At 43.1% G+C, this 23,502-nt stretch overlaps 1 protein-coding gene across 2 annotated transcripts in view; it reads left to right on the forward strand.

Annotated features, from left to right (window-relative positions):
* Positions 1-23,502, forward strand: part of P2RX1 (purinergic receptor P2X 1) — a 141,442-nt gene that overhangs the window by 115,458 nt on the left and 2,482 nt on the right. For both annotated transcript variants that reach the window (XM_088447037.1, XM_088447038.1), the window contains 3 exons: positions 5,098-5,163; positions 7,943-8,038; positions 19,446-19,577. In XM_088447037.1, coding sequence (XP_088303163.1) covers positions 5,098-5,163; positions 7,943-8,038; positions 19,446-19,544 — 261 coding nt within the window. In that variant the 3' untranslated portion in view covers positions 19,545-19,577. The remainder of the gene's footprint in view (positions 1-5,097; positions 5,164-7,942; positions 8,039-19,445; positions 19,578-23,502) is intronic.

Genomic DNA, 23,502 nt, shown 5'->3' on the forward strand with positions numbered 1-23,502 from the left:
TTCTTACCTATATGGTGGCTTCTCTGCAGTGTGGAGCCCATGAGGAATTTAAGCCTCCCTGGGCAGACAGTGGACCTGATTCAGAGTTGTACGGTATTGCACAGCCACAGGGAAACTGCTGTGCAATACCATACAACTAATATGCAAATACAGCAGGAGTTATCTGGTGTAAATACACGCCTCCTGACTGCATTACAGATCCGTGTGCTGCGTCCGCAGCATTGGGGGGTGGCATGCCTCAGGTTTCTGGAACTGAGACCAGCCTGCCCCCAAATAGTAGCAGCCTGTCAAACAGGCTGCGGCTTGGGGGAACTGCTTGAGATCTCGCAGAGGGAGACCGACATATGTGCAGTACAGATCCTGTGCATGCGCAGGTCTCTCACAATCGGAGTAGTACACAAACCATAGGGTTTGCATACTACTCTGAATTGGGTCCTGTGTCTTCAGTCGGTATTCACTATTCATGTAGGAGATCACATGGTCCGGTAGATGCCTGTTTGCGTCGAAATATAACCAATGTCATCATCATATAACTGAGGTTCAGCCAGATAATACATAGGGCCTGATTCAGACTTGTACATAAGTCTTCTCCCAGAGAAGAGATAAAAAAAAGCAGGCAAGCATGGCACACTGTCTGCAGCCCCTCCTGCCTCCTCTCTCCCATGCTGCTGCTGGCACTGAGACTGATTGCACAGTCCGTGTAGCGCTGCCCCCTGATCTGACTCCACCCACCCTCCCTCTCCTTTTCAGTTTCTACAACTTTATCTTCCTGTCTGCAAAAATCTATTGATTACTGGGTAAATCCATACCAGGCATTGCTGGAACTTTATCTTTCTGTCTGCAAAAATCTATTGATCACTGGGTAAATCCATACCAGGCATTGCTGCAACTTTATCAAGCATGTTTTTTTTTGTTGTTTTTTGTCTTAGGTTGTAGCTGTATAGATCCAGGTCTTAGCTCTGTGGTATTTCTTGTTTGTTTGTTTAATTAAATTTATTGCTACCCATCCAGTGGGTGGGGATTGGGGGTTGTTTTAGTGATTGCATACACATGCTAGGTCTCATTACTTAAGAGCCTTTACATGATATCCCCATTGAACTCTCTGCTTCCAAACTCCTTACCCTCACATCCTCATTTGGTCTCTCCCAATGGACCTCCTCAACCTCCCATGTGAGTGGGCATTCGCTTGATCTGGTCTTTACTCACCATTGTGATATTTCTGATTATTCCAATTCCCCATTCCCCCTCTCTGACCATCACCTTCTCTCTTTTAACTTATTACTCTCCCCTTCCCCCCCTCTACCTCCCAAGGCCACTATCACTAGGCATAACATTGAGGCTATCAACGCCGTATCCTTTTCTTACCTACTTGACTCGCTTCTCTCTCCTTTGCTCTCTCTCTCCTGCCCTGAACAAGCTGCTTCCCTATACAATACCTCCCTTACTTCTGCTCTGGACTCTGTTGCTCCGGCGATCACTACTCACCCTCGCAGATGCACACTTCAACCCTGGCATTCCAAATGCCCCAGATATCTGCAAAAGTGTTCCTGAACCGCCGAGCGACAGTGGAGAAGGTCACGGTCTAAGGCAGATTTTCTCCATTTCAAATTTATGCTCTCATCCTACAGTGCTGCCCTTTCCCTCTCTAAACAGTCATACTTCAAGCACCTCATCTCCTCCCAGTCCTCAAATCCGCAGCGTCTCTTCACCAGCCTGAACTCCCTCCTCTGCCCACCCCCTCCTCACCTTCCCTCCTTGCTCTCTGCCCTTGACTTTGCTTCCTACTTCACATCTAAAATTGACTCCATACGTCAGGATATCATATCCCACCAGTCTCCCATCACTACACCTCCTCCTTTCCTGGGTCATCCCTCCCCTTCCATTTTACATACACTAACATCCTTCTCCCCTGTATCTGGAGAGGAAGTCATGGCCCTTATCCAGTCCTTCCCCCCTTGACCCTATCCCTTCACATCTCCTCCGCTACCTCTCTCCCTGTGCCTGTTCCCATCTTGCCCACCTCCTCAATCTCTCCCTCTCATCTGGCACTGTCCCTTCTGCATTCAAACATGCCCTTGTCTCCCCCATTCTTAAAAAACCTACTCTTGATCCTAACACTCTCGCCAACTACCGACCCATCTCTCTCCTCCCTTTTGTGTATTGTTTACAACCGCCTTTCCAGCTTTCTTTCCTCCCACTCCCTCCTTGACCCTTTTCAGTCTGGCTTCCGTTCTCTCCACTCCACAGAAACTGCCCTCACAATGACCTCCTTGCTGCCAAATCCAACGGTCACTACTCTCTACTCATTCTTCTTGACCTTTCTGCTGCTTTTGACACTGTGGACCACCCTCTCCTGCTGCAAATCCTTCACTCCCTTGGTCTACGTGACACTGCCCTCTCCTGGCTATCCTCCTACCTCTCCGATCGATCCTTCTCTGTCTCCTCTCATGGCCTATCTTCCCCCCCACATCCTCTCACAGTAGGTGTTCCCCAAGGTTCTGTTCTTGGACCACTCCTTTTCTCCCTCTATACATCCTCTCTAGGTGAACTCATCAGCTCTTTTGATCTCCATTATCATCTCTATGCTGACGACACTCAGATCTACCTTTCCTCCCCTGACATCTCTCCTTCTCTCCTCACTCGTATCTCCAACTGTCTTTCTGCTATATCTTCCTGGATGTCGCAGCGATTTCTTAAACTTAATATGTCTAAGACTGAGATGATCATCTTCCCACCCTCCCACATAACCTCACCCACTATTTCTTTATCAATTGATGGCACAACTATCTCCTCTAGCCCATAGTGCGCTGTCTTGGAGTTATCCTGGACTCCTCCCTCTCCTTTAAACTGCATATCCAGAACCTCTCACAGTCCTGTAATTTCCATCTTAAAAATATTTCCAGGATCAGACCCTTTCTCACCCAGGATGCTACCAAGACCTTAATACACTCACTGGTCATCTCAAGATTAGATTACTGTAACCTTCTCCTATCTGGCCTCCCCAAATCCCATCTCTCTCCTCTCCAGTCTATCCTTAATGCTGCTGCACAGCTTATCTTCCTCTCCAAATGCTCTCCATCTGCCTCCCCTCTCCTACAAGCCCTCCACTGGCTCCCCTTTCCCTTCAGAACCCAATTCAAGGTTCTCACACTCGCTTACAAAGCCCTCACACACTCCTCTCCCATTTACATCTCTGACCTCATCTCCCTTCACTTTCCTGTCCATCCTCTTCGTTCAACAAATGCACACCGCCTCTCATGCCAACTGATTACTTCCTCCCACTCCCACCTCCAAGACTTTGGCCGTGCTGCTCCCCACCTCTGGAACTCTCTCCCTCTCCCCATCAGACTCTCCACCTCTCTACAATCCTTCAAACAGGCTCTCAAGACCCACCACTTCATCAATGCTTTCCAGCTCTCATCTTAACTTGCTACTACATATTCCCTCCTACCTGTCTTCCACATCTGTATCATGCCCATCTGTCTGCCCCTCCCCTTCAGAATGTAAGCTCTTGCGAGCAGGGCCTTCTCCTTACTTTATGTTCATCTTCTTCTTACTCACCACTAGGACACCTAACACTTGGTGCCTATGCTTTGTTGCTTATGTTGGTGTGATGGCCACCTATGTATCAATGTATATTATCCATGTCCTTGTCCTTCATTGTATTGTATTTTACTGTAAGTCACTTTTTGGTTATGTACCTTGTAAGGCTCTGTGGAACACTTGTGGCGCCATATAAATAAACGATAATAATAATAATACAGCTTGTGGTGCACTTTTACACTGCAGCTGTAATCAATGCTGGGTGGGCCCCAGAGAGGGGGGGCAGCGGAGAAACTTTGCATCCTGTGACCTTAATCCAACTCTAGGTGAGTGGGTGTGTTGAAATCCATATTAGTCTGTCATTTTTGGAGCTTGATGTGAACAAGTGATAAAATATATTTGTGCATGTAAAACTTTAGAAGCTCGTATATATATCCTGGGATTATAGATATTGTATACAGAAGAATAGAAAGTATAGTCCCCTTAGGGCAGAGGTTCCCAAACTTTTTTGAATCATGACGCCCTAGAGCAGTGGTTCTCAAACTCGGTCCTCAGGACCCCACACAGATCTCATTTTCCATGTCACCCAGCAGGTGCACAGGTGTATTCATTACTCACTGGCACATTTTAAGAGATCCACAGGTGCAGCTAATTATTCACTTGTGATTCTGTGAGGAGACCTGGAAAACATGCACTGTTTGGGGTCCTGAGGACCTAGTTTGAGAACCTGTGCCGTAGAGTAACAGCATTGTTTTCATGGCATCCCTAAGCTAAACATTTGTTATTGAGAAATTCAGAAAAAATTTAGTGAAGTAGTAAATTTAAGTAAATTGTGCTTACCTGTCATCGGGTCAGTTGGGATGCAGTCAGGAAACCGACGGTCGCAATGCCGACCGCCAGCTTCCAGACTGTCAAATCCCGGCAAGGTATGAATGACAGGCGTCGAAATCCCGACGCCTGTCATTAGACCTACGCCGGGAGTCCGATGCCCGGCATACCGATCAATGGTAAGCCATGCGGCCGGCGGTATTACATACTGATCCCGGTCAGTTATGTGATACTGGACAGGTTTGAGCTTGTGTTTGTCCACATATTTACATTACATTGACCATACAGTAAATAATTTGATTTGGTGCTGGACCACCAACCTGAGGCACCCCTGCAAGTGTCCCAAGGCACCCCAGGGTGCCATGGAACACAGTTTGGGAATCACTGCTTTAGGGCCTTTTACCTTTCACGATTTTTTTTCAAGAAAAGTGTTTAGAACTCTAAAGCTGTGATTGCTGATCAAGGCTGAGAATGTGGACTAAAAAGAGAATTTGGTTCTCATTTAATATAAAAATGTAGGTTTTTTTTGTGTTTTGACTACTAAACTAACTCCACTTTGATTATATTTATTATGAAGTATACAAGGTAACAACATCACTGGTATAATCAAATAAACAAATAAATGTCTGATTTTATATTATTAACTATAAATTTAGGAATTGGCACAGTTATCAGACTATACTTGGTAATATACATAATAAACCATTCACAATGTTTATTTTACAGGGAGGAAAATTTGACATAATTCCAACAATGACAACAATAGGTTCAGGAATTGGTATTTTTGGTGTGGTAAGTTCATATGATTAAGCTGTTTTTAATTATAACCATTATTTTTTATTTATCGAGAAAAGTGTATGTATGTCCTTTCATTAAACTTCTTGATTTCTTCATTGGTTATGCATACTTAATTAGGCAGAAATTAATGTATATTAATATAGGGCTCAAATGTAGCTCCTCAGCTGACAGGTCCCATAACAGCTGTTACCCTGGTAGTTTTTCATACTGATCGCGCCCCTCCCGGATTTGCACCTGGCTGAGGGGCTCACATCGCGCCCCTCCCCAGCGCACAGCTGCAAAAGTGATATTTTTTTTATCCTAAGGGGGCGTGGCCATGCCTCCCGCGATTAGGCCACAACCCCTTCACCCTGGCCCGGCTCTCAATACCCCTGACTGCGGATAACCAGTAACTTCAGCTCCTTTATTGTTGCCATGGGCCTCTTAGCAGCCTCTCTGATAAGCTTTCTCTTCATTCTATCATTGACTTTGGTGGAATGTCCTGATCTTGGCACCGTTCATGTTGTACCACATTTGTTCCACTTGTTGATGAGTCTTCACACTATTTCACAGTACATGTAGAGTCTTTCAGATTCCCTTGTACCTCTCTGTTACCGTTCAATAGTTATATCTTGTACTTTTGAAGGATCCTTATGAGCCTTGACTATCCCAGTAGGATGGGATCAAGAAAACTGCAAGGAAATTCTACAGGAACAGCTTATCTTTATCACAATTATTTATTAACATTTATTCATAGAGCGTCACCATATTCCATTGTGCTTTACAATTGAGAGAACAGTAATAAAACAAGACTGGGTAATAACAGACAGGTAACTTTGTTGATGACATTTGTATGGTACTCAGGGCCGACCCTATTACTATTGGGTAGCGTGACCTAATCTCGGGAGGCGTGGCCATGTTCCCATAGGAAAAAATAACCAATTTACAACTCTGTGTATCCAGGGGGTTCGGGGTCACGATCAGTGTGATTGCTTCCCCCCCACAGGCAGAGAAGAGGAGACTGCTGCTGTTCAGCGCCAGAGGTCTCCCTTGTCCCACTGCAGCCCAGCACACAGCAGCGTGTGCTGGGCTGCTGACAGGTAAGAGGAAGGAGGGGTGGCATCAGACTCAGGCCCCTAGAGCAAGTAATTAGTACTCCCACCAAGTGCTGTTCCGGGGCACGACTTTGGGAGTGGTGTCGGCAGGGCTGCCATTAGAAATTGTGGGGCCCGGGACTGACAAAATAGGCAGGGCCCCCCTTCCCCCGCAAAAGTTTCATGAGTCATGACTTACCTTATTGCCTTGAAGAATAAGCCTTCCTTCTGGCTACTTCTCCTCTAGGTCTGGCTGGCGCTGCTCCTCACACGCTGCGGGTCTTCTGACCTCTTCCTTCTAGCACCGTGTCATGAAGTCACGCGCACCGACTCCCAAGGAAAAAAAAACTCGTATTGAACAAGGGCAGGGGCAAACACAAGATCTTCAGGGGGGGGGGCGGGGGTTAACTCTCTATCTATATATATATATATATATATATATATATACATATATACACGCACACATATATAATATATACAGTATTTAGCAAACATGTATATATTATATATAACACACACATATACATTAACACCTACATACATATATACTGTATACACACTAACACATGCATATATACTTATTATTACTTACATTTTGATTCAACAGGAGGTTGCTAATGAGGGTGGGCACCTCGCTTCATTAGGCCCCCACCCCTTCCACAATGCCGCAATTCGCGTGTGTATGGGGACGTGGCTTGCCGCATTGGCTCTGCCCCCATTGCATTCACAGGCTGAAGAAGGGAATTGGGCCTGCCCATGGGAAGGGGAAGGGGGGGTAATGTGGACTGTGCATGGGCCCCCTCCCGTACTGCCAGGGTCCGGGCCCGGGACTCCAGTCCCGGCAGTCCCCCCCTGATGGCGGCCCTGGATGTCGGTGATCACAGACCACTGCATCACTCCCAGGGGTCTGGAGTAGGAGGAGGAGAACCATTCAGCACATGTTCAGAACACATTTCCTCCATAACAGGCAGGGGACACAGCGGGATGGCACTGTTACATGAGATTCGACCATGTCAGTTAAAGCCTGGCTGGCTGCAGTCTCATCCCATGTGGCCGGGCCAGGTAAGTGTTTAAAGGTGAAAAAAGGTTTGACATGATTAAGGGTACATGTATCAAGCCTTGGAGAGATAGAGTGGAGAGAGATAAAGTACCAACCAATGTGCTCCTAACTGTTATTTTTCAATCACAGCCTGTAAAGTGACATGTAGGAACTGGTTGATTGGTACTTTATCTCTCTCCACTCTAACTCTTTTCAAAGCATAGAACATCTCCCCCTTAATTTAATTTCAGGTTGTACATCCCAAAAACCTGCTATTTCAATAAGATTGTGTCAAAATTTTGTACCCACTGTTTGTGGTACTAACATGTACATAAAAATAAACTATTTATCGCAAAATCTATATATTGCAAAGTTATTTAAGGTTATAGTTTTTCTTCATGAATCAGGATAGGTCTGTATCCATGATTCAAGGCTAGAGAAACTTCATATACTATATCCCAGAGACCCTGTGTGGCGAAATGTGGTATTGCAGCTAAAATAAACTAATTGACCACAAATGTAAACTTTTTTTCAGCGCTTTAGAAAAGGTTAGTTACAAGCAGCCTGCTATTAGAACATACAGGACATAAATGTGTATCTATTGTTGAGAGTCAGAGTTTCCTTCTTAATTGTGTGACTTTTTCTCCTTTGATACATACAGGCAACTGTCGTATGTGACTTAATGTTACTACATGTGCTTCCAAAAAGAAATTATTACAAGGAAAAAAAATTTAAGCACGCGAAAAGTAATGAAAGTGTGAGTGAATTCTATTCTCTAATTTTCACTTTATTATGAAATTAGTTTGCACATATAAATAAATAGCTTCTTGTATTATGTTTTGTACAACTACATGGATCAGCTTAAATTTTCTGAGCTTTGATTGTAATACTTGTATTAATGTATGCTTCACAAATGAAGTAAAATGGTTAGATATTAAACCTATTCCCTAGTATCAATATTCAGATAAGCATGGTCAACACAGGTCAGTCTGAGATAAAGTCCAACCTATAATTGACCCTTATCGAGCTTCATTAGTGGAGGGCACGGGCTGTCTGCACAATAGGGAAAGACCTATAAAGAGGGCTGTACCAGGGTAAGATTCACCCTATGCCGTCCCAGGGGACACTCAGCACCCAAGGACTCTCCAGTCTGTGACATTCTAGGCTGCAGGCTGACATTCCAGGCACCTAGCATACTAAATGCAGGTACTGCAATACCCTGTGCGGAAGCACCACTCATCCACCCCTAGTTACAGTCTTAACTACTAAAACATCCTCATGAAATAATGAAAAAGGTTAATGAGAGATGCAAAAATCTGTGTAGTTAGAATACATTATAACAAATTTCATTTATTACAGATTCTGTTCATTAGAATAATTTAATGCAACCATCTTATTGGTAATGGATAGGTCTCCTTAACGCATGTGTAAAAATAAGGACAACAATGAAATACAGTGTGTTCTGTATATAATTGAACGCTATTAGTTCTGAATGTACAGGGTGTCTATAATTGAAGTTCGCCTGTTCCAAGCAATGTACAGTAAAATCTACTTATCGGAATGTCTCCAAACTTTCAGTACGTCTTAATGAGGCCATGGGAAGGAAATTCACAGCAATTGTTTTTGAAGCTGTCATTCCCAACAAAGGCCCTCATTCAGACCCGGACGCAAGTGGCCGTTCGTACGTTCGGCGTACGTAAAAAAAATATGTAAATTCAAGCACTCGCTCGTATTTTCGAACGCAGCCTCCCCAAACTCAAACGACCCCTCCTCTATCTAACGAGCGTGCCAAATAGCGAGCGTACATCCCCGAAGTGGCTTGAAGGGAACGCACGCACAAGTACTACCCGGAAGTGGGACTGTCAGATTTCGATTAACTGCTCGTTTATTCTGCCTACCTCCCTCAATCGTATCATGCCAATCAATATATCAATTAGCTTAATTGTTTTTTTTTGTTTTTTTTAACACAATGCAATAAACTTTATTCTTGTCCGTGTTTGTGTTTACCCGCAGAATACGTACGGCTTAAACATTCACTTTTATTTGTCAAAATACATGTTAGCCCCAATTAAAACAATTGTTCTATTTGTTTTTCTACCCGCATATTTCCCGGGGTTCATTTCTTTATTTAAATTTGCTTACGCATGTCACTGCATCAAGCCTATCATAACTCTCAAGAGATTTCTGGCCCTGTCGAACACATGACTCATACACTAACCAATAGAATTGGTCCTGTTAATTACCCAAATACATTAGCCAATCAAATTTTTTTTGCCCACTTTATTAAAAATGATTTTTAACAAATACACCATTGCCATCATGAGAGCCTCCGCATTCACCAGGCGCGAGCTGCTGGTGCTAACAGAGGTGATGGATAGGCGGATCACCAGCCAGCCTCCACCCATCACCAACCGCGAAAAGCGTTCCGCATATGCGGAGGTACGGGGCCGTCTGCGCTCCTTCGGCTCACGCCGCCATATCGGGCAGCTGGAGCGCAGGTGGTCGGACCTGCAACGGCAGACGCCCCGCTTGCTGGCATGCTTTCGCATGCAGATCGCAGAAAGTAAGTTTTAGGGACTGTGGTTTTCATGTTTGTCTTTGTGGCCCTAACTGCGTGTGCATGTTTTCATGTCTGTCCTATTTATTCATTGTACTCATATCTGCATGGCCATGTTTTTCATGTATGTCATATTTATTCATTGTACTCATATCTGCCTGGCCATGTTTTCCATGTCTGTCCTATTTATTCATTGTACTCATGTCTGCATGGCCATGTTTTCCATGTATGTCATATTTATTCATTGTACTCATATCTGCCTGGCCATGTTTTCCATGTCTGTCCTATTTATTCATTGTACTCATATCTGCCTGGCCATGTTTTCCATGTCTGTCCTATTTATTCATTGTACTCATATCTGCCTGGCCATGTTTTCCATGTCTGTCCTATTTATTCATTGTACTGATATCTGCATGGCCATGTTTTCCATGTCTGTCCTATTTATTCATTGTACTCATATCTGCATGGCCATGTTTTCCATGTCTGTCCTATTTATTCATTGTACTCATATCTGCCTGGCCATGTTTTCCATGTCTGTCCTATTTATTCATTGTACTCATATCTGCATGGCCATGTCTTCCATGTCTGTCATATTTATTCATTGTACTGATATCTGCATGGCCATGTTTTCCATGTCTGTCCTATTTATTCATTGTACTGATATCTGCATGGCCATGTTTTCCATGTCTGTCCTATTTATTCATTGTACTCATATCTGCATGGCCATGTTTTCCATGTCTGTCCTATTTACTCATTGTACTCATATCTGCATGGCCATGTTTTGTTTTTTTTTTGATCAGAAAAGAGTGTTTTTCTCGGTTTTGGGTTGAAACTAACCACAATTTGTTTCACATCTTTTAGGGGCACAGCGAAGACTACGCCGTCATCATCATCCCAGACGGCGCTCACGCCCACTCTCCCCAACCCCCAGCCAACCCTCCACAACCCCAAATTCCCCTATTTCCCACTCCTCCCCAGCCTTCCAAGACCCTTTGGCTGAAATTTCGGGGCTCCTTCCCCTCCGTCCCAATTCCCCCTCTCCTCCAACCACCCCTCTTCGAATTACCCCCTCCCCGGATTCTGAAATTACCCCGCCCAGATCGTTGGGGAATGGAGGCACCTCCGAGGAGGACGAGGGAGGGCCTTCTGGAGCTGCCGTTTTTTCTAACGGTATGTTTGTGTTTTTGTTTCTTTTTCGCCACAAACTGTTTGTATGTAATCATGTGTCGTTCCCTTTTTTTGAGTTTTTGGGTAGACTTTTGGTGATTTTGCAGAGTGCCTTTACCTGTTACTGCTGATTTCAACATACACATATCACACCTGTCGGAATTTGTTTATTGGCCTTGTATTTTTGGGCTACACCATTTTGGGGGGATGGGTTTTAATGGTGTAATTATGCTTTGTTTCAAAATATTGGTATTGTTTGTTTGTTTGTATTTGCTTGTTTTTTAATGTGGTTTCATTATTGCTGTATTAATCCCCACACTTTTCTCACCCACAGAGGAACAGAGGCGTAGGGCTGAATTAGCCGCCTGTGTGGCCCGTATGCGGGACAATATAATCGGTCTGCTGGTGGTCCTTGACCATATGTCGGTCCTCCTTAGGGACTAGTTTTGTTTTTTTTTGCCTATATTTAAATAAATTAAATATTTTCAAAGTTACGTTCTGTCTCATTCGTTATTTCAAAATCAGAGATTGTTTACCCTGACATAAGTAGACTCTTCCTGCAAGGATTTGCAATTTTTGTCACTAAGATTGTGTGTTGTATTTTTATGTAAAACAGGCACAAGAAACACCTAACAGTAACAATCTCATTTCCCTTTTTTGGTGTAGTCACAATTAGATATTACTACATTTTACAGGTTCCTAGTTGGGGTGCAAGCTGCTTAGGCCGATATTACGAAGCCAACTGATTGTACAGGATTCCTTTGGGTGTTGGTTTGGACCCTGAAAACATATTACATTTTAGCTCAACTTGCGTCATTACTGGATTACCCCTTAGGCAAATGTAACGTGTGTGAACCTGGTTACACTTGCTTGTAACGTTCAAAAAAAGGTACACAATTTCTCTCTCAAGACATTTATTCACAACATAACTCAAAAATCAAAGTGGTCACTCACAAACAAAACACACAGTGATAATCACAAATACAACACATACCAACAAAACATAAAAAAACACAACAAATCAAGAACTGGTTGACGAAGGACCATGCCAACATTATTCCACAAATATGCCGTTGCAATATGGGTTCCATAATATATCCCCAAAATTTCCACATACAGGTTTTTTAAGGGTAGCAGGAAGTAGTCATCGTTGTGCCAAAGATTATGGAAAAATACAGAAGATGGAGAAAATAATAAAAATTAATTAGATGTTCTCAAACAAACCGTACCACATTGGGTATAAACACTGTTGTTTTGACAATAATTACCTAAAATATCTGGCCACCACATCATCGCGTATGGCCCCCCCACATACTGACCTCCGACCAACCTCGGGGGGGCCATCCTCAGGTAAGGCATCCTCTGGCTGCATTGGGACACCACTCCTTATGGCGATGTTGTGAAATATCCCACACAGGACCACAATTTTCGAAACCATATCCGGCAAATACATGAGCTCGCCACCAGAGCGGTGGAGGCATCTGAATCGGCCTTTTAAAAGGCCGATACAGCGCTCCACCACTTGCCTGGTGGCTGTAAGTGCGCCATTAAACTCACTTTGTGGCCCTGGTGTGGGAGCCAAATGAGTGAGCAGCCAGGGTGTGCAAGGGTAGCCACTGTCTCCAGTGAAAAAGAATAGACAACATCAGGATCACTCTGTATGAAGCTTAACATTGTTATGTACTAAAGGTCTCCACTTACCCAGAAGCCACGCATCACTAGCTTGTAGGTTGGTTAATTTGTGCCATATCCCTGATTGCCGGATGACGAAGGAGTCATGTGCACTTCCTGGTAATTTTGCATTCAGGGACAGGATCTGGAGGGAGGCATCACATACCACCATTACATTCAGGGAGTGATAGTGTTTCCGGTTTCTAAATATTGCCTCCAGCCGTGCTGGAGGCTGAAGTGGTATGTGAGTACAATCCACAACCCCTATGATGTGTGGGAAGCCAGCTATTTGGTAAAAATTGGCCTTGGCCACACTAAGGGCACCCATATCCAAAGGCATTTGAATAAAATGATGGAGGTGCTTGAAAAGTGCCTCCATCACTGCCCTCAGGATCCGGGAAAAGGAGGATTGTGAGATGCCCGCCACTATTCCCACCGTTGTTTGAAACGATCCTGAGGCACAGAAATTTAACACCGCCATAATTTGCGTAAGTGGTGGTATTGCTGTAGGACTGTCAATTTGCCACTCAAGATCACTCTCTATTAATGAGAGAGTGTCTATGATGATTTTGGGAGGAAGACGGTAGCGTCTTAAAACCTCATCATCGGGCATTCCAAAAAGGGTGACACATGTTCGAAATATCTGGGGCCTTGCACGCCTACGATGCCTACGCCTGGGACGAGATTGAGGTTGGTCGGCTTCCGGGAGCATGGCCAGAACAATCCGACCCAGATCAACCTGAAAAGGCAAGATTTGAATGTCAGGCTTTTTAACCCCCCCCAAAAAAAATAAAATAACTTAGCTTGATGATACCATCCATTGATGCTTACATGCCGGGGTATTGTCATGATACGTGCAAACTGGAAATAATCACAACATAAATATACATCATTTTCTGCTGGCCATTTCTGTTTCCAAATTTTGTGCAAGACAAAACATAAAAGGGGAGAAACACACATTTGGGCAAAGAGCAAAACGACATTGCGCACACTACGTCAAATTGTGGCCAAATGTAAGCAACAAATGCTAAAGAGAAAACACAAACAATTTTACGGGATGAATAAGCATTTCAAAAAGCGCTAATTAGTTCGCAAATACAAGTGACAATAGAAACTAATAAAAATGCGCTAATTAGTTCGCAAATACAAGTGACAATAGAAACTAATAAAAATGTGCTAATTAGTTCGCAAATACAAGTGACAATAGAAACTAATAAAAATGCGCTAATTAGTTCGCAAATACAAGTGACAATAGAAACTAATAAAAATGCGCTAATTAGTTCGCAAATACAAGTGACAATAGAAACTAATAAAAATGCGCTAATTAGTTCGCAAATACAAGTCACAATAGAAACTAATAAAAATGCGCTAATTAGTTTGCAAATACAAGTAAAAAAAAACAGCTACAAAAAAAAAATTATTTAAAACATTTCGGAATTTGAAAAACAAAGGTTACAAGTGTAAGGCCACCCAAAGTTGCGTAAAGACAAACATGAACATTTACCAAACAATTAAACAAATGAACTTACCAAGAGATAATATATAAGATTCCGGATCAAAAGGTCTTTGGGGCAGAGCCAAAAAAAAACCTAAGAGAGATGAAATGACGCCAAAAAAACGTTAGAAAATTCAGAAACAGAAGGAGAAACAAATTAAACCAAAGTTAGACTTCCAAAAACTTACCAAAACAAGAAACGCCAAAAAAAATTCCAAAAGAAAAAATGCGAACGGAAATAAAAAAGCAAATATATCAAAAATAAACTACTTCCACCAACGACAACTCCAAAACCCGCCAACAATCAACTCCAACCAACGTAACCTCCAACAATCAAAAAACGCCACCTCGACTCGAGACGCCCCAAGCCATAAATAGTGTTTAGTTTCCCGCACAAATTAAGGAGGGATCATAGGAAAGCACAATCAATGATGCGGCCGAAAAATAAGGACGCATGTATAAATACGTCACGAGCCAAACCAAACATTCTGGTGGATTTCTTGTTTGGAGCTCAGACATGGCTACAGACCAGGGAAACAATGGACAACAGTCTGGCGGTAAGTATTTCAGGCATTTGGACTCAATGATTAATTAGAAACATAATATTGTGCAAGTTGTGAAGTTGACAATTCTCCAAATTTACACAAATAGGTGAGGAGGATGACATGGAAGAGGCTGCTGGGCCCAGTATTCCGGGCAAAGCTGCCAAAAAGAAAAGCAGCCACAATTCACAAGAAAGGAGATGGAGGTTTTGATTCAGAAGTGTGTGGACATCCTGCCACAGGCAGACAGGAATATGAGTGCAAGCCAGAAGTGGAGAATGTGGGAAGAGGTAGCCGTTGATGTCAATAGGGTGGGTGATTATGTCCGTCTAGCCCGGGATGTCAAACGGCGGTAAGTAAACACTTGCCCCCCCCCCTAAAACCAAAACCCATTTTAAACAAAAGGATAAGAGAGATGAAATGACGCCAAAAAAACGTTAGAAAATTCAGAAACAGAAGGAGAAACAAATTAAACCAAAGTTAGACTTCCAAAAACTTACCAAAACAAGAAACGCCAAAAAAAATTCCAAAAGAAAAAATGCGAACGGAAATAAAAAAGCAAATATATCAAAAATAACTACTTCCACCAACGACAACTCCAAAACCCGCCAACAATCAACTCCAACCAACGTAACCTCCAACAATCAAAAAACGCCACCTCGACTCGAGACGCCCCAAGCCATAAATAGTGTTTAGTTTCCCGCACAAATTAAGGAGGGATCATAGGAAAGCACAATCAATGATGCGGCCGAAAAATAAGGACGCATGTATAAATACGTCACGAGCCAAACCAAACATTCTGGTGGATTTCTTGTTTGGAGCTCAGACATGGCTACAGACCAGGGAAACAATGGACAACAGTCTGGCGGTAAGTATTTCAGGCATTTGGACTCAATGATTAATTAGAAACATAATATTGTGCAAGTTGTGAAGTTGACAATTCTCCAAATTTACACAAATAGGTGAGGAGGATGACATGGAAGAGGCTGCTGGGCCCAGTATTCCGGGCAAAGCTGCCAAAAAGAAAAGCAGCCACAATTCACAAGAAAGGAGATGGAGGTTTTGATTCAGAAGTGTGTGGACATCCTGCCACAGGCAGACAGGAATATGAGTGCAAGCCAGAAGTGGAGAATGTGGGAAGAGGTAGCCGTTGATGTCAATAGGGTGGGTGATTATGTCCGTCTAGCCCGGGATGTCAAACGGCGGTAAGTAAACACTTGCCCCCCCCCCTAAAACCAAAACCCATTTTAAACAAAAGGATAATGGTTCCAATTTCACCCACAGATGGGCCGACTTCAAATATCGCCTGAAGCAAAAACTGGAGGACAGAGCTAGCTAGGCATGCAAGGGGGACAGGTGGGGGTCCCACCCCTGTGTCATTGGAGTTGAATGATTTAGAAGAGCTGGCACAGGGGTGTGTGCAGCCTGTGGAGGTGTTTGGCGTGTCCAACATGGATACGGACATGCCAGACTTTGCGGCTCCTCATGTTGTCCCAGGTAAATATTGTGATGTCACCAACTCTGAAATGTTATTGTGCCAATATGTAGATTCTAATGTGAGTCTTTTCTCATTTTTCAAACAGAGACACAGGCGGATGAGTCTGCTCCAGAGGGGAGCCTTGGCCTTTCTTGTGAATTGTTTTTAATTTTTTTATTTACTTTTTACCAAAAATGTATTGTTTGCACAATTAATAAATATTGTGGAATGAACACTGCCAAAAATGTTTGTGTAAAATATGTGCATTATTTTTTTTTTGGATACCAATAAATTTACATCAAATGTACGACTTTGCATTCTGACATTATTGACAAAATGGGTTACATTTAATCCGGGCCCACAAGGCAACAACGTTCCAAAAAAACATTTTACATTGGAAAAAAAGGGCTCTTTAAGGAACGTTTAAAACATTACCTAAGGATGCAAATTCACCTTGCAAAAACAAAATGAGCCCAAAAACCTAAACATGATGACATTATTGTTACAATAGTCCAAAAACCACAAATTGAGGCCAAAATCAACCCCCACAAATGTACGCTAATTGATTGTGTAATCCAGACATTAGCAGCTATGATTTCCACCTGCGTTCGGTTTTATGCTATCCAAAAAAACTGCTTTCCAAACACATACCAAGCCGGTTTTCAATCCAACACTAATTGATTTTCTGACAAGCCGTGATTAATCGATGCTACATCGTGGAGTGCCGGGACGGAGGAGAAGGCCATCGCCAATGTGGTCGAGTTATCCAGACCCTAAGCTGTGCGAGCATTTTGAAGGGAAAGAGGATCAGCCAGTGACGTATGAGTTGGTACGAACACATTTGGCGTTCGCATTTGTTAATGTATGTACGCCCCAAAAACGCCTCGCCACGCCTGCGTTTTTCCATCTCCTCCCCCGTCAACACCCAAAAACGCCCTGTTCTGTCAATCACATTTGACATGTCACTTCCTGTACGCTATTTGACGAACGACACAAAAAAACCTTGCAATCTGCCGTACGCACATGCGCACTGTAACACAGACGCATGCGCGGTTAGTCAACATCGGAATGCAACGAGCGTACTGCTGTTAACGAACGGCTCTGAATCAGGGCCAAAGGCTTTTGTACAAAGTATTAAATAAATTTCAGTAAGCGTGTTCAATACTTTTGCCCTGTGTCATTTCACATCATTACACATAACTTAATTTATGGACATCTATGGTTTGATTTCTTTGCATCTGTGGATTCATGGGTTGTTGCTGACATTTGGTGAAAATGTCATTACAATAGCCACATTACAAATATATTTACTGAGAAAAACGTTGATGTCTTCAATACTTTTTTTACCCGCTATATATATTATATACAGTCAGGTGCATAAATATTGGGACATTGACAGAATTTTCATATTTTGTCCTCTATTCACCACCACAATGGCTTTGAAATGAAACAAACGTGCTTTAACTGCAGACTTTCAGATTTAATTTGAGGGTAATTACATCCAAATCAGGTGAACGGTGTAGGAATTACAACGGTTTCTATATGTGCCTCCCACTTTTTAAGGGGCCAAAAGTAATGGGACAAACTAAACAATCCTAAATCTAACTTTCACTTTTTAATACTTGGTTGCAAATCCTTTGCAGGCAATTACAGCCTGAAGTCTGGAATGCATAGACATCACCAGACGCTGGGTTTCATCCCTGGTTATGCTCTGCCAGACCTCTATGGCAGATGTCTTCAGTTCCTGCTTGTTCTTGGGGCATTTTCCCTTCAGTTTTGTCTTCATCAAGTGAAATGCATGCTCAATCGGATTCATTTCAGGGGATTGACTTGGCCATTGCATAACATTCCACTTTTTACCCTTAAAAAACTCTCTGGTTGCTTTTGCAGTATGCTTCGGGTCATTGTCCATCTGCACTGTGAAGCGCCGTCCAATGAGTTCTGAAGCATTTGACTGAATATGAGCATATAATATTGGCCGAAACACTTCAGAATTCATTCTGCTGCTTTTGTCAGCAGTCACATCATCAAATAATACAAGGGAACCAGTTCCATTGGCAGCCATACATGCCCACGCCATGACACTACCACCACCATGCTTATCTGATGAGGTGGTATGTTTTGGATCATGAGCAGTTCCTTTCCTTCTCCATACTCTTCTCTTCCCATCACTCTGGTACAAGTTGATCTTTGTCACATCTGTCCATAGGATGTTGTTCCAGAACTGTAATGGCTTTTTTAGATGTTGTTTGGCAAACTCTAATCTGGTCTTCCTGTTTTTGTGGCTCACCAATAGTTTACATCTTGTGGTGAACCCTCTATATTCACTCTTGTGAAGTCTTCTCTTGATTGTTGACTTTGACACACAAACACCTACCTCCTGGAGAGTGTTCTTGATTTGGCCAACTGTTGTGAAGGGGTTTTTCTTCACCAGGGAAATAATTCTTCTGTCATCCACCACAGTTGTTTTCTGTGGTCTTCCGGGTCTTTTGGTGTTGCTGAGCTCTCCAATGCGTTCTTTCTTTTTAAGAATGTTCCAAACAGTTGATTTGGCCACACCTAATGTTTTTACTATCTCTCTGATGGGTTTGTTTTGATTTTTCAGCCTAATGATGGCTTGCTTCACTGATAGTGACAGCTCTTTGGATCTCATATTGAGAGTCGACAGCAACTGATTCCAAATGCAAATGTCACACCTAGAATCAACTCCAGACCTTCTACCTGCTTAATTGATAATGAAATTAGAAGGGAATAGCCCACACCTGTCCATGAAATAGCTTTTGAGCTGATAGTCCCATTACTTTTGGCCCCTTAAAAAGTGGGAGGCACATATAGAAACCGTTGTAATTCCTACACCGTTCACCTGATTTGGATGTAATTACCCTCAAATTAAATCTGAAAGTCTGCAGTTAAAGCACATCTTGTTTGTTTCATTTCAAAGCCATTGTGGTGGTGAATAGAGGCCAAAATATGAAAATTCTGTTAATGTCCCAATATTTATGCACCTGACTGTGTGTGTGTATATATATATATATATATATATATATATCCCTCATCACTGACACAATTCATCAGTACTATTCAATTCTAGATGCTTTAGCTCATTTATTATACAGTACACTATCCTTGCTAGATTCTAATATACATGTTGCTCCATAGTACATTGCTGTAATAAAGGTTGACTATGTATTTTTTATTTAAAACATTTCACTTTACAATTTACCCACTGTACTTACATACATCTACTCATTTCAGAAAACATTAAATAAAGTGGAATCCTCGGCCTATACAAATAACACGCAACTGGATAATGGACAGGAGGCTGAAATCTCAGTAACAACAGCTCCGAGTTAACAGACAAGGATAAGTTTTTGTCAACAGCACTCAGTATGTAAAATAATTATACCGAAAAGACCTCTGTGTTGAATTTTGGTACTCTGATGGCGCAAACAAAGTTACAGCTACTTGTTTAGTAGATTGAAAATATAAATAAGCTTTTTAAAGTATATATTTTTAAAAATATTTTATTTATTACAATATTTTACAATATTAACTGTTCAGCCACAGATCCAATCCCCTGCAGCCAGACACTACATAGAACTGCTCAGCTGCAATGGTTTATACTGACAATTACAAGCAGCTTCATATAGAATTCATACATTTCTAATGTAGGAGCAAATGGCTCCATTGGTGTCTGACTGCAAAATGTGTAGTTGTACGTTCAAGTCCCAGGTATGACAGTATTATGAAACGTGCTAAATTAAGGAGAATATGACTCAAGGTGCTTAGGGTCAGAGGGGGGTGGTGGCCCGGAAGCAGAGGGGACGGGGAAGGGGAGGAGATGTGATAGCTTCCCAGCATCTCCTCTCTGCATCATAAGTGTTGAAAGCGCCTCTCCAGCCCACCACCCTACTTACCACATTGCGCTGGCCCTGCGTGAACAGCAGGAGAGTATAGGTTGCCTGTCCACCCAAATGTATCTTTTTTAGCCTGCTTTGCAGATATCCCCATAGTGAAGTTGTCGATACTAGCTCATTTCCTTAATGTCTTTGATTGGCTGAATCACCCAGTTGCAACAAAGCAGGAATATATGTTTTCATGTTTGCTGCACTCTTAAGATGTTTGTGTATATATTGTGGCAACGATTGAAAAATTATAAGGGTATTTGTTTAAAGTTTTTTGCTATTGCAGAAATATTTCTGAAAAGATATAGATGACATTTCATAAAGAAAACACGTTGCAAATTGTCAATAAGGGAAAGATTTCTGGGCTGCACAACCTGACTCTATATATTAAGGGAGGTGCTACCTGATGAGACTAATTGCAGACACAGAAACAGACAAATCTCAGGTGCACAACTCCAAATTATTAATGATATATATATTATAAATGCAATAAAATTTTTGCAATAAAATTTTACAATCAATAGAGGTTTTTAGCATAATCATGGCCAAGCTTATGGGCCTACCCACCAATATCCAGGTAACCTCTTTCGGGTAGGTCCCTAACATACCAAGGTTCAAATCCAGAGCGCAGGACCCCCCAAAAAATGCCCCAGCCAAGCTGCCCCAGGGCACCAGCATAGTAAGAAAAGTGCAGTGTAAAGAGATAGTTAAGAGCAGCTACAGCTGTATATAAGCCATGATTATGCTAAAAACCTCTATTGATTGCAAAATTTTATTGCATTTATAATATATATATCATTAATAATTTGGAGTTGTGCACCTGAGATTTGTCTGTTTCTGTGTCTGCAAATTGTCAATAAGTAGCTAAGATTTAGAGGGAGAGAATAGAGATGGGAGGAATAGTGGGAGACGAGAGAGATGGGGTCAATAGGATGAGACGGGAGAGAGAGATGGAAGGAATAGGGGGAGGCGGGAGAGAGATGGATGGAATTGGGGGGACAAGAGAGAGAGAGAGAGAGATGGGAAGAATAGGGGCAGATGGGACAGAGAGACAGGATGAATAGGGGGAGATGGGAGAGAGTGATGGGAGCAATAGATGGAATGAATATGGGGACACGGGAGATGGGATAAATAGGGGGAGGTGGGAGAGGGAGATGGAATGAATAGGGGGAGATGGAATGAATAGGGGGAGGTGGGAGAGGGAGATGGAATGAATAGGGGGAGGTGGGAGAGGGAGATGGAATGAATAGGGGGAGGTGGGAGAGGGAGATGGAATGAATAGGGGGAGACAGAAGAGGGAGATGGAATGAATAAGGGGAGACAGTAGAGACAGAGGGTGGAATAAGGGGAGATGGAAAAGAGAGATGGGATGAATAGGGGGAGATGGAAGAGAAAGTTGGGAGTAAAAAGGGGAGATGGGAGGAATAGGGTGATACGGGAGGAATAGTGGGAGATGGGAGGGAGAGACTTGTGGAATATAGGAAGACAGGAGAGAGATAGATGGGAGGAATTTGGTCCTGTGGAGAAAGTTATTGTTTCTCCTGTGGCGCCCCTGCTTCATTTAAGAATCGCATCACTATACTTTTTTGCATTTACAGTTTTGTCGTGTCTGAACGGCGTAATCTGTTTGTTGTTATGTTACGGACAGGGGAGTGGTATACTTCCCTGTCTCTCAGGCACTCCACCCTGCTTGCTCCGCCTCCCTTTTCTCCCATCAGCCACCTCAGCCGCTTGTGTGCAAGTCATACGGGGAGAACAAGCTCAGCAGGAAATGTATGCGCAAGACTTAAGGATAAAAAAAAAAGGCTGCGCCTGTGCAGAGTCTCAAAACAATGAAAAGACTAGGTAACAAAGGGAAGCGGAAACAAGATGGCAGCCAGCCCAGATACCGGATTGCATTGCAGCACAGGTTGCATATGAGTTGCTACTTAGGAGCCTACTATAACATACTACGGGGTATATTTACTAAAGTGCGGGTTTTTAGAAATGGAGATGTTGCCCTTAGCAACCAATCAGATTCTACTTAACATTTATCTAGCACCTTCTAGAATAGTAATTGCTAGAATCTAATTGGTTGCTATGGGCAACATCTCCACTTCTAAAAACCTGCACTTTAGTAAATATACCCCTACAACCAGGCAAAGTACATGAATTGTATATTACAGGAGGGAGTCTACTTTTACCACTGTGTCACCACCGTTGACCACAGTATATACTCCACTGCCACCGCACTATACACCACCTGTGGTAACTCCACATGTTCCTGGCTGGATCTGGTATACCTGTTGTATATCTGTATTAACCCCGTGTTACACTGCATCATGTGTACTGCTAGCTTAATAAACCAAAACCTGGTTAAGTTATTCATGATGTGGAATGACATCACTGCCACCTATATCAACAACTATAGGTTCTGCCAATGATTGGGAAGGGCCATGACCAGCATGGGAGAGTAGGCTGAAGGGAATTAAACCATGAAGGGCAACTGGGTCCACTGAGAAAATGCAATGGTAGTCATGGGCCCATGAAACCGCACTGATAAAATGAAAATGGTAGCCAAGTAAGGGTGTCCGAAAAGCCCATGGAGGACATATAAGTGTGTAGAGTAGGTTCGGGGGAAGCCTTCACTGATGAAAGCTGCCAAATCTTACTGCCATTAGGGTTATGGATGGTGATAAGATTTGCTGGCTCTATGGGGCTTAAATTATTGCAGAGGGAAAATGAGGGTGTTCATAGAGGAATCGGTATGAAATGCTGATGGCTGAATAGCCGGCACTTCTCATACAGACGCCGAAAGCCCGATCAGCTATAATCCCGACTGGGGCTTGTAAGTAACTTAACCCTCCCCTGTACCCCCCCTAACCCTCCCTTGGTGGTGCCTAACCCTAAGTCTCCCTGGGGGTGCCTAAACCTAACCGCCCCTCCCTGAACCTTATACCCAACCCTTCCAATGGGGTGCCTAACCCCACGCCCCCTCGGTGGTGTCTAACCCCCCCCCCCTCCCCGCAGCCTAACCCTAACAATTCTGGGGGGTGCCTGGCCCTAAGTCTCCCCAGGGGATGCCTAAACCTAACCTCCCCGCCCCGCACCCCCCGCTGCGTCTAACACTAACCTGTCCCCCTTACCTTCGTGCGGGATGCCGGCTGTCGGGATTTCGGCGTGGGGCTAAAGATAGTGGTCGGGATGTTGTCGCCTATTTTTAGTCCTAGGTCGGTCTTCTCTTGTCGGGATTTGACACCTATCTTTAGACCCGGGTCGGGCTTCTCTTTTCGGGATCTCGGCCGCCAGTAATGTAACTGCATCCCGTTATAGACACATACACACTCGGGGCAGAGGGGTGCTGCAGTAGTGATATAAAAAGCTAGAGATTGTGTGCTGTACTATACACACACACACACAGGAGAAAT

Source organism: Taudactylus pleione, unplaced genomic scaffold (genome assembly GCF_031769625.1).
Source record: "Taudactylus pleione unplaced genomic scaffold, aTauple2 ptg000411l, whole genome shotgun sequence".
Classification (NCBI taxonomy): domain Eukaryota; kingdom Metazoa; phylum Chordata; class Amphibia; order Anura; family Myobatrachidae; genus Taudactylus; species Taudactylus pleione.